This window comes from Somniosus microcephalus, unplaced genomic scaffold (assembly GCF_052327205.1).
Source record: "Somniosus microcephalus isolate GS21.2 unplaced genomic scaffold, FLI_Smic_1.0 unresolved_chr1, whole genome shotgun sequence".
Classification (NCBI taxonomy): Eukaryota; Metazoa; Chordata; class Chondrichthyes; order Squaliformes; family Somniosidae; genus Somniosus; species Somniosus microcephalus.
Window position 1 is genome coordinate 168206423 of NW_028225179.1, and position 12485 is coordinate 168218907.

The 12485-nt window shown below is 52.9% G+C and overlaps 1 protein-coding gene across 3 annotated transcripts in view; it reads left to right on the top strand.

Annotated features, from left to right (window-relative positions):
* Positions 1 to 12485, top strand: part of daxx (death-domain associated protein) — a 63808-nt gene that overhangs the window by 25357 nt on the left and 25966 nt on the right. For 2 of the 3 annotated variants that reach the window (XM_085975320.1, XM_085975321.1), the window contains exon 3: positions 1240 to 1692. The exons of the other annotated variant lie outside the window; for it this stretch is intronic. In XM_085975320.1, the coding sequence (XP_085831446.1) occupies positions 1240 to 1692 (453 nt within the window). The remainder of the gene's footprint in view (positions 1 to 1239; positions 1693 to 12485) is intronic. 3 annotated transcript variants of the gene reach the window in all.

The window sequence follows — 12485 nt, forward strand, 5'->3', positions numbered from 1 at the left end:
GTCGGCCATTCAGCCCCTCGAGCCTGCTCCGCCATTTAATGAGATCATGACTGATCATCCAAATTCAGTACCCTGTCCCTGCTTTCTCCCCATATCCCTTGATCCCTTTAGCCTTAAAAAATATATCCAACCCCTTGAATATATTTAATGAATTGGCCTCAACTACCTTCTGTGGTAGAGAATTCCACAGGTTCACCACTCTCTGGGTGAAGAAATTCCTCCTCATCTCAGTCCTAAATGGCTTACCCCTTATCCTTAGACTGTGACCCCTGGTTCTGGACTCCCCGCCATCGGGAACATCCTTCCTGCATCTAGTCTGTCCAGTCCTGTTAGAATTTTATAAGTTTCAATGAGATCCCCTCTCATTCTTCTAAACTCCTGCGAGTATAAGCCCAATCGACCCAATCTCTCCTCATTCGTCATTCCTGCTATCCCAGACATCAGCCTGGTGAATCTTCGCTGAACTCCCTCCGTGGCAAGAACATCCTTCCTCAGATAAGGCGACCAAAACTGCACACAATACTCAAGGTGTGGTCTCACCAAGGCCCTGTACAACTGCAGCAAGACATCCTTGTTCTTGTACTCGAACCCTCTCGCTATGAAGGCCAACATACCATTTGCCCCTTCCTGCAGTAAATCATTTCCCTTACTGATTTGTACCGAATTGAGAGCAATTTGTGCAGTGGGTCCCCATGTTCATTAGGATCTGGATGGTGTCTGCTCAAAAAGTACTCTTGTAGCAAACATAGACTTCCATCCAATCGGTCTAGCTGGCTGTGAACCCGTGTCCCAGAGGTGACCAGTTACACCCCCTCAGCTACAATCTGCACCATATAGTTCAGGTGTGAAATTGGCTGCAGTATATTTCGGCATCTACCCACGGGGCGGTCTCCTCTACTGCAGTGTAACTAAGGTGGTGTCCTTTATAAAGCTTGCTTTCACACCTGGTTAGTGTTAGCGGAGAGCCAAGAGGATCGTGCTGCTCTTGGGTGTTCTGGAGCTGGCGAGCAGGGCTCTGGGTGTGCATGCATGCTGCGATCAGTTCTCTCTCGAGCCAGAGAGAGACAGTGGAGCCGTCGGTATAACACAGGTCAGCTGCCCCACGTCACTCTTCACCAGCGTCTTCTCAAACCGCTGCCTGTAGTATAACGTCCTCTACCCTTCATTTCTTGCCCCACCCCGTTGTAAAATCCATATGTTGATTTTCCATCGCTATATAATGCATGTCTTTATTTCCAGGCAAGGACCCTGCCATGGCGGACATCACCTTAGAAAGAAAGCTCAGGTCAAACCGGTCCGTCGCCCTTAGCCGCCTTGCTGATGTGGTAAAGAAATATGCTGATATCCAGGACATTGGCGAAATAGAGGAGGATGAGAAGAGAAAGAAGAAGAAACTACTTCAGTCCGCGGTCACCTCTAGCTCCGAGGCCTCCAAAGCCGAAAGTAAGAGCACAAAGGAGGGGCAAGAGCAGCTTCAAAAGGTGGAGGATAGTGAAGGAAAAGAACCCAAGGAAGAGGAGATGGAGGAGGAGCAAGAGGATGCTGCTGGCTCGGAGGAGGAGGAGGAGGACGAAGAGGAGGAGGAGGAGGAGGAGGAAGAGGAGGAGGACGACTTGTCATCAGATCCAGACATCGAAGAGGAGCTCTCCAAAATTGAGGAGGTTGTAGAAGCTGAAGAGGAGCAACCAGAAGGTAACTACTACGTTGAGCAAAGACTCCAAGTGGTAAACAGGTTAACATAGAAACAGAGAAGATAGGAGCAGGAGTCGGCCATTCGGCCCTTTGAGCCTGCTCCGCCATTCAATGTGATCATGGCTGATCATCCAGAGTCAGTACCCTGTCCCTGCCTTCTCCCCATATCCCTTGATCCCTTTAGCCTTAAGAAATATATCCAACTCCTTGAATATATTTAGTGAATTGGCCTCTACTGCCCTCTGTGGCAGAGAATTCCACAGGTTCACCACTCTCTGGGTGAAGAAATTCCTCCTCATTTCTGTCCTAAATGGCTTACCCCTTATCCTTAGACTGTGACCCCTGGTTCTGGACTCCCCGGCCATCGGGAACATCCTTCCTGCATCTAGTCTGTCTAGTCCTGTCAGAATTTTATAAGTTTCAATGAGATCCCCTCTCATTCTTCTAAACTCCAGCGAGTATAAGCCCAGTCGACCCAATCTCTCCTCATACGTCATTCCTGCCATCCCAGGTATCAGCCTGGTGAATCTTCGCTGCACTCCCTCCATGGCAAGAACATCCTTCCTCAGATAAGGCGACCAAAACTGCACACAATACTCAAGGTGTGGTCTCACCAAGGCCCTGTACAACTGCAGCAAGACATCCTTGTTCCTGTACTCAAACCCTCTCGCTACGAAGGCCAACATACCATTTGCCTTCTTAACCGCCTGCTGCACCTGCATGCTTACTTTCAGCGACTGGTGCACAAGGACACCCAGGTCTTGTTGCACTTCCCCTTCTCCCAATCCATTACCATTCAGATAATCTGCCTTCCTGTTTTTGCCACCAAAGTAGATAACCTCACATTTATCCACGTTACATTGCATCTGCCATGCTTCTGCCCAATCACCCAACCTGTCCAAATCATCCTGGAGTTTCTCGGCATCCTCCTCACAGCACACACGCCCACCCAGCTTTGTGTCGTCTGCAAACTTGGAGATATTACATCTAGTTCCCTTGTCCAGATCATTAACATATATTGTGAATAGCTGGGGGTCCTAGCACCGATCCCTGCGGTACCCCACTAGTCACTGCCTGCCACTCAGAAAACAACCCGCTTATTCCAGTAGTTGTCACCGTACTTGAGAATTTAAAAAGTATTCTAAATGCTAGGACCTTTTGAATAATGTTTTGCAAGAGTTTTTTTATATTCATTCTCAGTGACCAGCATTTATTGCCGATCCTTAGTTGCCTTTGAGATGGTGGTTGGCTTTCTCCTTTGAACTGTTGGGAGGTGAGCCACTCGGCCTCTGACCACCTCTAGTGGCCACGGCATTTATGTGACTGGGCCAGTTGTTTCTGGCTTGGTGGAGATGTTCCCTGCCTGGCACTGGTGTGGCGTGAATGTTACTTTCCACTTAGCAGCCCGAGCCTGAATGTTGTCCAGGTCTTTGCTGCACGCGGGCGTGGACTCCTTCATTATCGGAGGAGTTGTGAATGGAACTGAACACTGTGCAGCCATCAAACACCCCCACTTCTGACCCTGAGGGAGGGAAGCTCATTGATGAAGCAGCTGGAGAGAGTTGGGCCGTGTGCATTCCTCTCCAAGCAGAAATCCCAGTTTTTCCAGATGACCAGTCCTTGCCAGCTTGTAGTCAAGGTTGAGAGGAAACCGTCTGAAACATTTCCATTCAGTCTGTGAATTGCAGCTTCATAGCCACACTGAAGATGCTGGTTTAAGATTACAGATGAATGTGCTTGTACCTGTCAGTGCTCTTCAATGTTCATGTGCTTTGACGTGTCATTCTTGAATGCTAGTTTCCTTAATTCCAGTTAATTTCTTTTTATGTTTTCCTTTAACTTGCCAGTTGCCTGTGGCATTGCACACTGGGAGTTGACAGTGTATTCATAGGGTGCAGCAGGGTTAGAGGGTGGGGATTAATTGGACCGGGGTTCTGTCCTTTCACATTTCCGTTGTAAATTCCCGTGTCCACCCTTTATACCAGGAAACTCTCGTTTAAACGGCACCTAAATATCCGGAATTCTCTCTTAACCGGCAAAATTCTCACTCCGAAAACAACACCTCAATAACCGGCAATGTTGCCGAGTCTCCCGCAGTGGCCGAGTTAGTCAGTGGGGGGAGTTCTCCAAACTGTCACCACTTGGCTTCTTGGCGCTGTCGGAAGTCGGAACACCTCAATAACAGGAGTCTGACTCTCCCGCGCTGCCGGGAGTCTCTTCTGATCCGCCATTTTACAGGGGTACTGTGTGTCTCCCACGCTGCCGGTAGTCTCTTCTGATCCTCCATTTTACAGGGGTACTGTGTGTCTCCCACGCTGCCGGGAGTCTCTTCTGATCCGCCATTTTTGAGGGGTACTGTGTGTCTCCCGCGCTGCCGGTAGTCTCTTCTGATCCTCCATTTTACAGGGGTACTGTGTGTCTCCCACGCTGCCGGTAGTCTCTTCTGATCTGCCATTTTACAGGGGTACTGTGTGTCTCCCACACTGCCGGTAGTCTCTTCTGATCCTCCATTTTACAGGGGTACTGTGTGTCTCCCACGCTGCCGGGAGTCTCTCCTGATCCTCCATTTTACAGGGGTACTGTGTGTCTCCCACGCTGCCGGGAGTCTCTTCTGATCCGCCATTTTACAGGGGTACTGTGTGTCTCCCGCGCTGCCGGGAGTCTCTTCTGATCCGCCATTTTACAGGGGTACGGTGTGTCTCCCACGCTGCCGCTAGTCTCTTCTGATCCTCCATTTTACAGGGGTACTGTGTGTCTCCCACGCTGCCGGGAGTCTCTTCTGATCTGCCATTTTACAGGGGTACTGTGTGTCTCCCACGCTGCCGGGAGTCTCTTCTGATCCTCCATTTTACAGGGGTACTGTGTGTCTCCCACGCTGCCGGTAGTCTCTCCTGATCCTCCATTTTACAGGGGTACTGTGTGTCTCCCACGCTGCCGGGAGTCTCTTCTGACCTGCCATTTTACAGGGGTACTGTGTGTCTCCCACACTGCCGGTAGTCTCTTCTGATCTGCCATTTTACAGGGGTACGGTGTGTCTCCCGCGCTGCCGGTAGTCTCTTCTGATCCCCCATTTTACAGGGGTACTGTGTGTCTCCCACGCTGCCGGTAGTCTCTTCTGATCCTCCATTTTACAGGGGTACTGTGTGTCTCCCACGCTGCCGGTAGTCTCTTCTGATCCGCCATTTTACAGCGGTACTGTGTGTCTCCCACGCTGCCGGTAGTCTCTTCTGATCCGCCATTTTACAGGGGTACTGTGTGTCTCCCACGCTGCCGGGAGTCTCTTCTGATCTGCCATTTTACAGGGGTACTGTGTGTCTCCCACGCTGCCGGTAGTGTCTCCTGATCCGCCATTTTACAGGGGTACTGTGTGTCTCCCACGCTGCCGGTAGTCTCTTCTGATCCTCCATTTTACAGGGGTACTGTGTGTCTCCCACGCTGCCGGTAGTCTCTTCTGATCCTCCATTTTACAGGGGTACTGTGTGTCTCCCACGCTGCCGGGAGTCTCTTCTGATCTGCCATTTTACAGGGGTACTGTGTGTCTCCCACGCTGCCGGTAGTCTCTTCTGATCCTCCATTTTACAGGGGTACTGTGTGTCTCCCACGCTGCCGGGAGTCTCTTCTGATCTGCCATTTTACAGGGGTACTGTGTGTCTCCCACGCTGCCGGTAGTCTCTTCTGATCTGCCATTTTACAGGGGTACTGTGTGTCTCCCACGCTGCCGGTAGTCTCTTCTGATCCTCCATTTTACAGGGGTACTGTGTGTCTCCCACGCTGCCGGGAGTCTCTTCTGATCTGCCATTTTACAGGGGTACTGTGTGTCTCCCACGCTGCCGGGAGTCTCTTCTGATCTGCCATTTTACAGGGGTACTGTGCGTCTCCCACGCTGCCGGTAGTCTCTTCTGATCCGCTATTTTACAGGGGTACTGTGTGTCTCCCACGCTGCCGGGAGTCTCTTCTGATCCGCCATTTTACAGGGGTACTGTGTGTCTCCCACGCTGCCGGTAGTCTCTTCTGATCCGCCATTTTACAGGGGTACTGTGTGTCTCCCACGCTGCCGGGAGTCTTTTCTGATCTGCCATTTTACAGGGGTACTGTGCGTCTCCCACGCTGCCGGTAGTCTCTTCTGATCCGCCATTTTACAGGGGTACTGTGTGTCTCCCACACTGCCGGTAGTCTCTTCTGATCCTCCATTTTACAGGGGTACTGTGTGTCTCCCACACTGCCGGTAGTCTCTTCTGATCCTCCATTTTACAGGGGTACTGTGTGTCTCCCACGCTGCCGGTAGTCTCTTCTGATCTGCCATTTTACAGGGGTACTGTGTGTCTCCCACGCTGCCGGTAGTCTCTTCTGATCCTCCATTTTACAGGGGTACTGTGTGTCTCCCGCGCTGCCGGGAGTCTCTTCTGATCCGCCATTTTACAGGGGTACTGTGTGTCTCCCACACTGCCGGTAGTCTCTTCTGATCCTCCATTTTACAGGGGTACTGTGTGTCTCCCACGCTGCCGGGAGTCTCTTCTGATCTGCCATTTTACAGGGGTACTGTGTGTCTCCCACGTTGCCGGTAGTCTCTTCTGATCCGCCATTTTACAGGGGTACGGTGTGTCTCCCACGCTGCCGGTAGTCTCTTCTGATCTGCCATTTTACAGGGGTACTGTGTGTCTCCCACGCTGCCGGGAGTCTCTTCTGATCCTCCATTTTACAGGGGTACTGTGTGTCTCCCACGCTGCCGGTAGTCTCTCCTGATCCTCCATTTTACAGGGGTACTGTGTGTCTCCCACGCTGCCGGGAGTCTCTTCTGATCTGCCATTTTACAGGGGTACTGTGTGTCTCCCACGCTGCCGGTAGTCTCTTCTGATCCTCCATTTTACAGGGGTACGGTGTGTCTCCCACGCTGCCGGTAGTCTCTTCTGATCTGCCATTTTACAGGGGTACTGAGTGTCTCCCACGCTGCCGGTAGTCTCTTCTGATCCTCCATTTTACAGGGGTACTGTGTGTCTCCCACGCTGCCGGTAGTCTCTTCTGATCCTCCATTTTACAGGGGTACGGTGTGTCTCCCACGCTGCCGGTAGTCTCTTCTGATCCGCCATTTTACAGGGGTACTGTGTGTCTCCCGCGCTGCCGGTAGTCTCTTCTGATCCCCCATTTTACAGGGGTACTGTGTGTCTCCCACGCTGCCGGTAGTCTCTTCTGATCCTCCATTTTACAGGGGTACTGTGTGTCTCCCACGCTGCCGGTAGTCTCTTCTGATCCTCCATTTTACAGGGGTACTGTATGTCTCCCACGCTGCCGGTAGTCTCTTCTGATCCTCCATTTTACAGGGGTACTGTGTGTCTCCCGCGCTGCCGGTAGTCTCTTCTGATCCTCCATTTTACAGGGGTACTGTGTGTCTCCCACGCTGCCGGGAGTCTCTTCTGATCTGCCATTTTACAGGGGTACGGTGTGTCTCCCGTGCTGCCGGTAGTCTCTTCTGATCTGCCATTTTACAGGGGTACTGTGTGTCTCCCACGCTGCCGGGAGTCTCTTCTGATCTGCCATTTTACAGGGGTACTGTGTGTCTCCCACGCTGCCGGTAGTCTCTTCTGATCCGCCATTTTACAGGGGTACTGTGTGTCTCCCACGCTGCCGGTAGTCTCTTCTGATCCGCCATTTTACAGGGGTACTGTGTGTCTCCCACGCTGCCGGTAGTCTTTTCTGATCCGCCATTTTACAGGGGTACTGTGTGTCTCCCACGCTGCCGGTAGTCTCTTCTGATCCGCCATTTTACAGGGGTACTGTGTGTCTCCCACGCTGCCGGTAGTCTCTTCTGATCCGCCAATTTACAGGGGTACTGTGTGTCTCCCACGCTGCCGGTAGTCTCTTCTGATCCTCCATTTTACAGGGGTACTGTGTGTCTCCCACGCTGCCGGTCGTCTCTTCTGATCCGCCATTTTACAGGGGTACTGTGTGTCTCCCACGCTGCCGGGAGTCTCTTCTGATCCGCCATTTTACAGGGGTACTGTGTGTCTCCCACGCTGCCGGTAGTCTCTTCTGATCCTCCATTTTACAGGGGTACTGTGTGTCTCCCACGCTGCCGGTAGTCTCTTCTGATCCTCCATTTTACAGGGGTACTGTGTGTCTCCCACGCTGCTGGTAGTCTCTCCTGATCCGCCATTTTACAGGGGTACTGTGTGTCTCCCACGCTGCCGGTAGTCTCTTCTGATCTGCCATTTTACAGGGGTACTGTGTGTCTCCCACGCTGCCGGTAGTCTCTTCTGATCCGCCATTTTACAGGGGCACTGTGTGTCTCCCACACTGCCGGTAGTCTCTTCTGATCCTCCATTTTACAGGGGTACTGTGTGTCTCCCACGCTGCCGGGAGTCTCTTCTGATCTGCCATTTTACAGGGGTACTGTGTGTCTCCCACGCTGCCGGTAGTCTCTTCTGATCCTCCATTTTACAGGGGGACTGTGTGTCTCCCACACTGCCGGTAGTCTCTTCTGATCCTCCATTTTACAGGGGTACTGTGTGTCTCCCACGCTGCCGGGAGTCTCTTCTGATCTGCCATTTTACAGGGGTACTGTGTGTCTCCCGCGCTGCCGGTAGTCTCTTCTGATCCTCCATTTTACAGGGGTACTGTGTGTCTCCCACGCTGCCGGTAGTCTCTTCTGATCCCCCATTTTACAGGGGTACTGTGTGTCTCCCACGCTGCCGGGAGTCTCTTCTGATCTGCCATTTTACAGGGGTACTGTGTGTCTCCCACGCTGCCGGTAGTCTCTTCTGATCCGCCATTTTACAGGGGCACTGTGTGTCTCCCACACTGCCGGTAGTCTCTTCTGATCCTCCATTTTACAGGGGTACTGTGTGTCTCCCACGCTGCCGGGAGTCTCTTCTGATCTGCCATTTTACAGGGGTACTGTGTGTCTCCCACGCTGCCGGTAGTCTCTTCTGATCCTCCATTTTACAGGGGGACTGTGTGTCTCCCACGCTGCCGGTAGTTTCTTCTGATCCTCCATTTTACAGGGGTAGTGTGTGACTCCCACGCTGCCGGTCGTCTCTTCTGATCCCCCATTTTACAGGGGTACTGTGTGTCTCCCGTGCTGCCGGTAGTCTCTTCTGATCCGCCATTTTACAGGGTACTGTGTGTCTCCCGCGCTGCCTGTAGTCTCTTCTGATCCTCCATTTTACAGGGGTACTGTGTGTCTCCCACGCTGCCGGTAGTCTCTTCTGATCTGCCATTTTACAGGGGCACTGTGTGTCTCCCGCGCTGCCGGTAGTCTCTTCTGATCCTCCATTTTACAGGGGTACTGTGTGTCTCCCGCGCTGCCGGTAGTCTCTTCTGATCTGCCATTTTACAGGGGCACTGTGTGTCTCCCGCGCTGCCGGTAGTCTCTTCTGATCCTCCATTTTACAGGGGTACTGTGTGTCTCCCGCGCTGCCGGTAGTCTCTTCTGATCTGCCATTTTACAGGGGTACTGTGTGTCTCCCACGCTGCCGGTAGTCTCTTCTGATCCTCCATTTTACAGGGGTACTGTGTGTCTCCCACGCTGCCGGTAGTCTCTTCTGATCTGCCATTTTACAGGGGTACTGTGTGTCTCCCACGCTGCCGGTAGTGTCTCCTGATCCGCCATTTTACAGGGGTACTGTGTGTCTCCCACGCTGCCGGTAGTCTCTTCTGATCCTCCATTTTACAGGGGTACTGTGTGTCTCCCACGCTGCCGGTAGTCTCTTCTGATCCTCCATTTTACAGGGGTACTGTGTGTCTCCCACGCTGCCGGGAGTCTCTTCTGATCTGCCATTTTACAGGGGTACTGTGTGTCTCCCACGCTGCCGGTAGTCTCTTCTGATCCTCCATTTTACAGGGGTACTGTGTGTCTCCCACGCTGCCGGGAGTCTCTTCTGATCTGCCATTTTACAGGGGTACTGTGTGTCTCCCACGCTGCCGGTAGTCTCTTCTGATCTGCCATTTTACAGGGGTACTGTGTGTCTCCCACGCTGCCGGTAGTCTCTTCTGATCCTCCATTTTACAGGGGTACTGTGTGTCTCCCACGCTGCCGGGAGTCTCTTCTGATCTGCCATTTTACAGGGGTACTGTGTGTCTCCCACGCTGCCGGGAGTCTCTTCTGATCTGCCATTTTACAGGGGTACTGTGCGTCTCCCACGCTGCCGGTAGTCTCTTCTGATCCGCTATTTTACAGGGGTACTGTGTGTCTCCCACGCTGCCGGGAGTCTCTTCTGATCCGCCATTTTACAGGGGTACTGTGTGTCTCCCACGCTGCCGGTAGTCTCTTCTGATCCGCCATTTTACAGGGGTACTGTGTGTCTCCCACGCTGCCGGGAGTCTTTTCTGATCTGCCATTTTACAGGGGTACTGTGCGTCTCCCACGCTGCCGGTAGTCTCTTCTGATCCGCCATTTTACAGGGGTACTGTGTGTCTCCCACACTGCCGGTAGTCTCTTCTGATCCTCCATTTTACAGGGGTACTGTGTGTCTCCCACACTGCCGGTAGTCTCTTCTGATCCTCCATTTTACAGGGGTACTGTGTGTCTCCCACGCTGCCGGTAGTCTCTTCTGATCTGCCATTTTACAGGGGTACTGTGTGTCTCCCACGCTGCCGGTAGTCTCTTCTGATCCTCCATTTTACAGGGGTACTGTGTGTCTCCCGCGCTGCCGGGAGTCTCTTCTGATCCGCCATTTTACAGGGGTACTGTGTGTCTCCCACACTGCCGGTAGTCTCTTCTGATCCTCCATTTTACAGGGGTACTGTGTGTCTCCCACGCTGCCGGGAGTCTCTTCTGATCTGCCATTTTACAGGGGTACTGTGTGTCTCCCACGTTGCCGGTAGTCTCTTCTGATCCGCCATTTTACAGGGGTACGGTGTGTCTCCCACGCTGCCGGTAGTCTCTTCTGATCTGCCATTTTACAGGGGTACTGTGTGTCTCCCACGCTGCCGGGAGTCTCTTCTGATCCTCCATTTTACAGGGGTACTGTGTGTCTCCCACGCTGCCGGTAGTCTCTCCTGATCCTCCATTTTACAGGGGTACTGTGTGTCTCCCACGCTGCCGGGAGTCTCTTCTGATCTGCCATTTTACAGGGGTACTGTGTGTCTCCCACGCTGCCGGTAGTCTCTTCTGATCCTCCATTTTACAGGGGTACGGTGTGTCTCCCACGCTGCCGGTAGTCTCTTCTGATCTGCCATTTTACAGGGGTACTGAGTGTCTCCCACGCTGCCGGTAGTCTCTTCTGATCCTCCATTTTACAGGGGTACTGTGTGTCTCCCACGCTGCCGGTAGTCTCTTCTGATCCTCCATTTTACAGGGGTACGGTGTGTCTCCCACGCTGCCGGTAGTCTCTTCTGATCCGCCATTTTACAGGGGTACTGTGTGTCTCCCGCGCTGCCGGTAGTCTCTTCTGATCCCCCATTTTACAGGGGTACTGTGTGTCTCCCACGCTGCCGGTAGTCTCTTCTGATCCTCCATTTTACAGGGGTACTGTGTGTCTCCCACGCTGCCGGTAGTCTCTTCTGATCCTCCATTTTACAGGGGTACTGTATGTCTCCCACGCTGCCGGTAGTCTCTTCTGATCCTCCATTTTACAGGGGTACTGTGTGTCTCCCGCGCTGCCGGTAGTCTCTTCTGATCCTCCATTTTACAGGGGTACTGTGTGTCTCCCACGCTGCCGGGAGTCTCTTCTGATCTGCCATTTTACAGGGGTACGGTGTGTCTCCCGTGCTGCCGGTAGTCTCTTCTGATCTGCCATTTTACAGGGGTACTGTGTGTCTCCCACGCTGCCGGGAGTCTCTTCTGATCTGCCATTTTACAGGGGTACTGTGTGTCTCCCACGCTGCCGGTAGTCTCTTCTGATCCGCCATTTTACAGGGGTACTGTGTGTCTCCCACGCTGCCGGTAGTCTCTTCTGATCCGCCATTTTACAGGGGTACTGTGTGTCTCCCACGCTGCCGGTAGTCTTTTCTGATCCGCCATTTTACAGGGGTACTGTGTGTCTCCCACGCTGCCGGTAGTCTCTTCTGATCCGCCATTTTACAGGGGTACTGTGTGTCTCCCACGCTGCCGGTAGTCTCTTCTGATCCGCCAATTTACAGGGGTACTGTGTGTCTCCCACGCTGCCGGTAGTCTCTTCTGATCCTCCATTTTACAGGGGTACTGTGTGTCTCCCACGCTGCCGGTCGTCTCTTCTGATCCGCCATTTTACAGGGGTACTGTGTGTCTCCCACGCTGCCGGGAGTCTCTTCTGATCCGCCATTTTACAGGGGTACTGTGTGTCTCCCACGCTGCCGGTAGTCTCTTCTGATCCTCCATTTTACAGGGGTACTGTGTGTCTCCCACGCTGCCGGTAGTCTCTTCTGATCCTCCATTTTACAGGGGTACTGTGTGTCTCCCACGCTGCTGGTAGTCTCTCCTGATCCGCCATTTTACAGGGGTACTGTGTGTCTCCCACGCTGCCGGTAGTCTCTTCTGATCTGCCATTTTACAGGGGTACTGTGTGTCTCCCACGCTGCCGGTAGTCTCTTCTGATCCGCCATTTTACAGGGGCACTGTGTGTCTCCCACACTGCCGGTAGTCTCTTCTGATCCTCCATTTTACAGGGGTACTGTGTGTCTCCCACGCTGCCGGGAGTCTCTTCTGATCTGCCATTTTACAGGGGTACTGTGTGTCTCCCACGCTGCCGGTAGTCTCTTCTGATCCTCCATTTTACAGGGGGACTGTGTGTCTCCCACACTGCCGGTAGTCTCTTCTGATCCTCCATTTTACAGGGGTACTGTGTGTCTCCCACGCTGCCGGGAGTCTCTTCTGATCT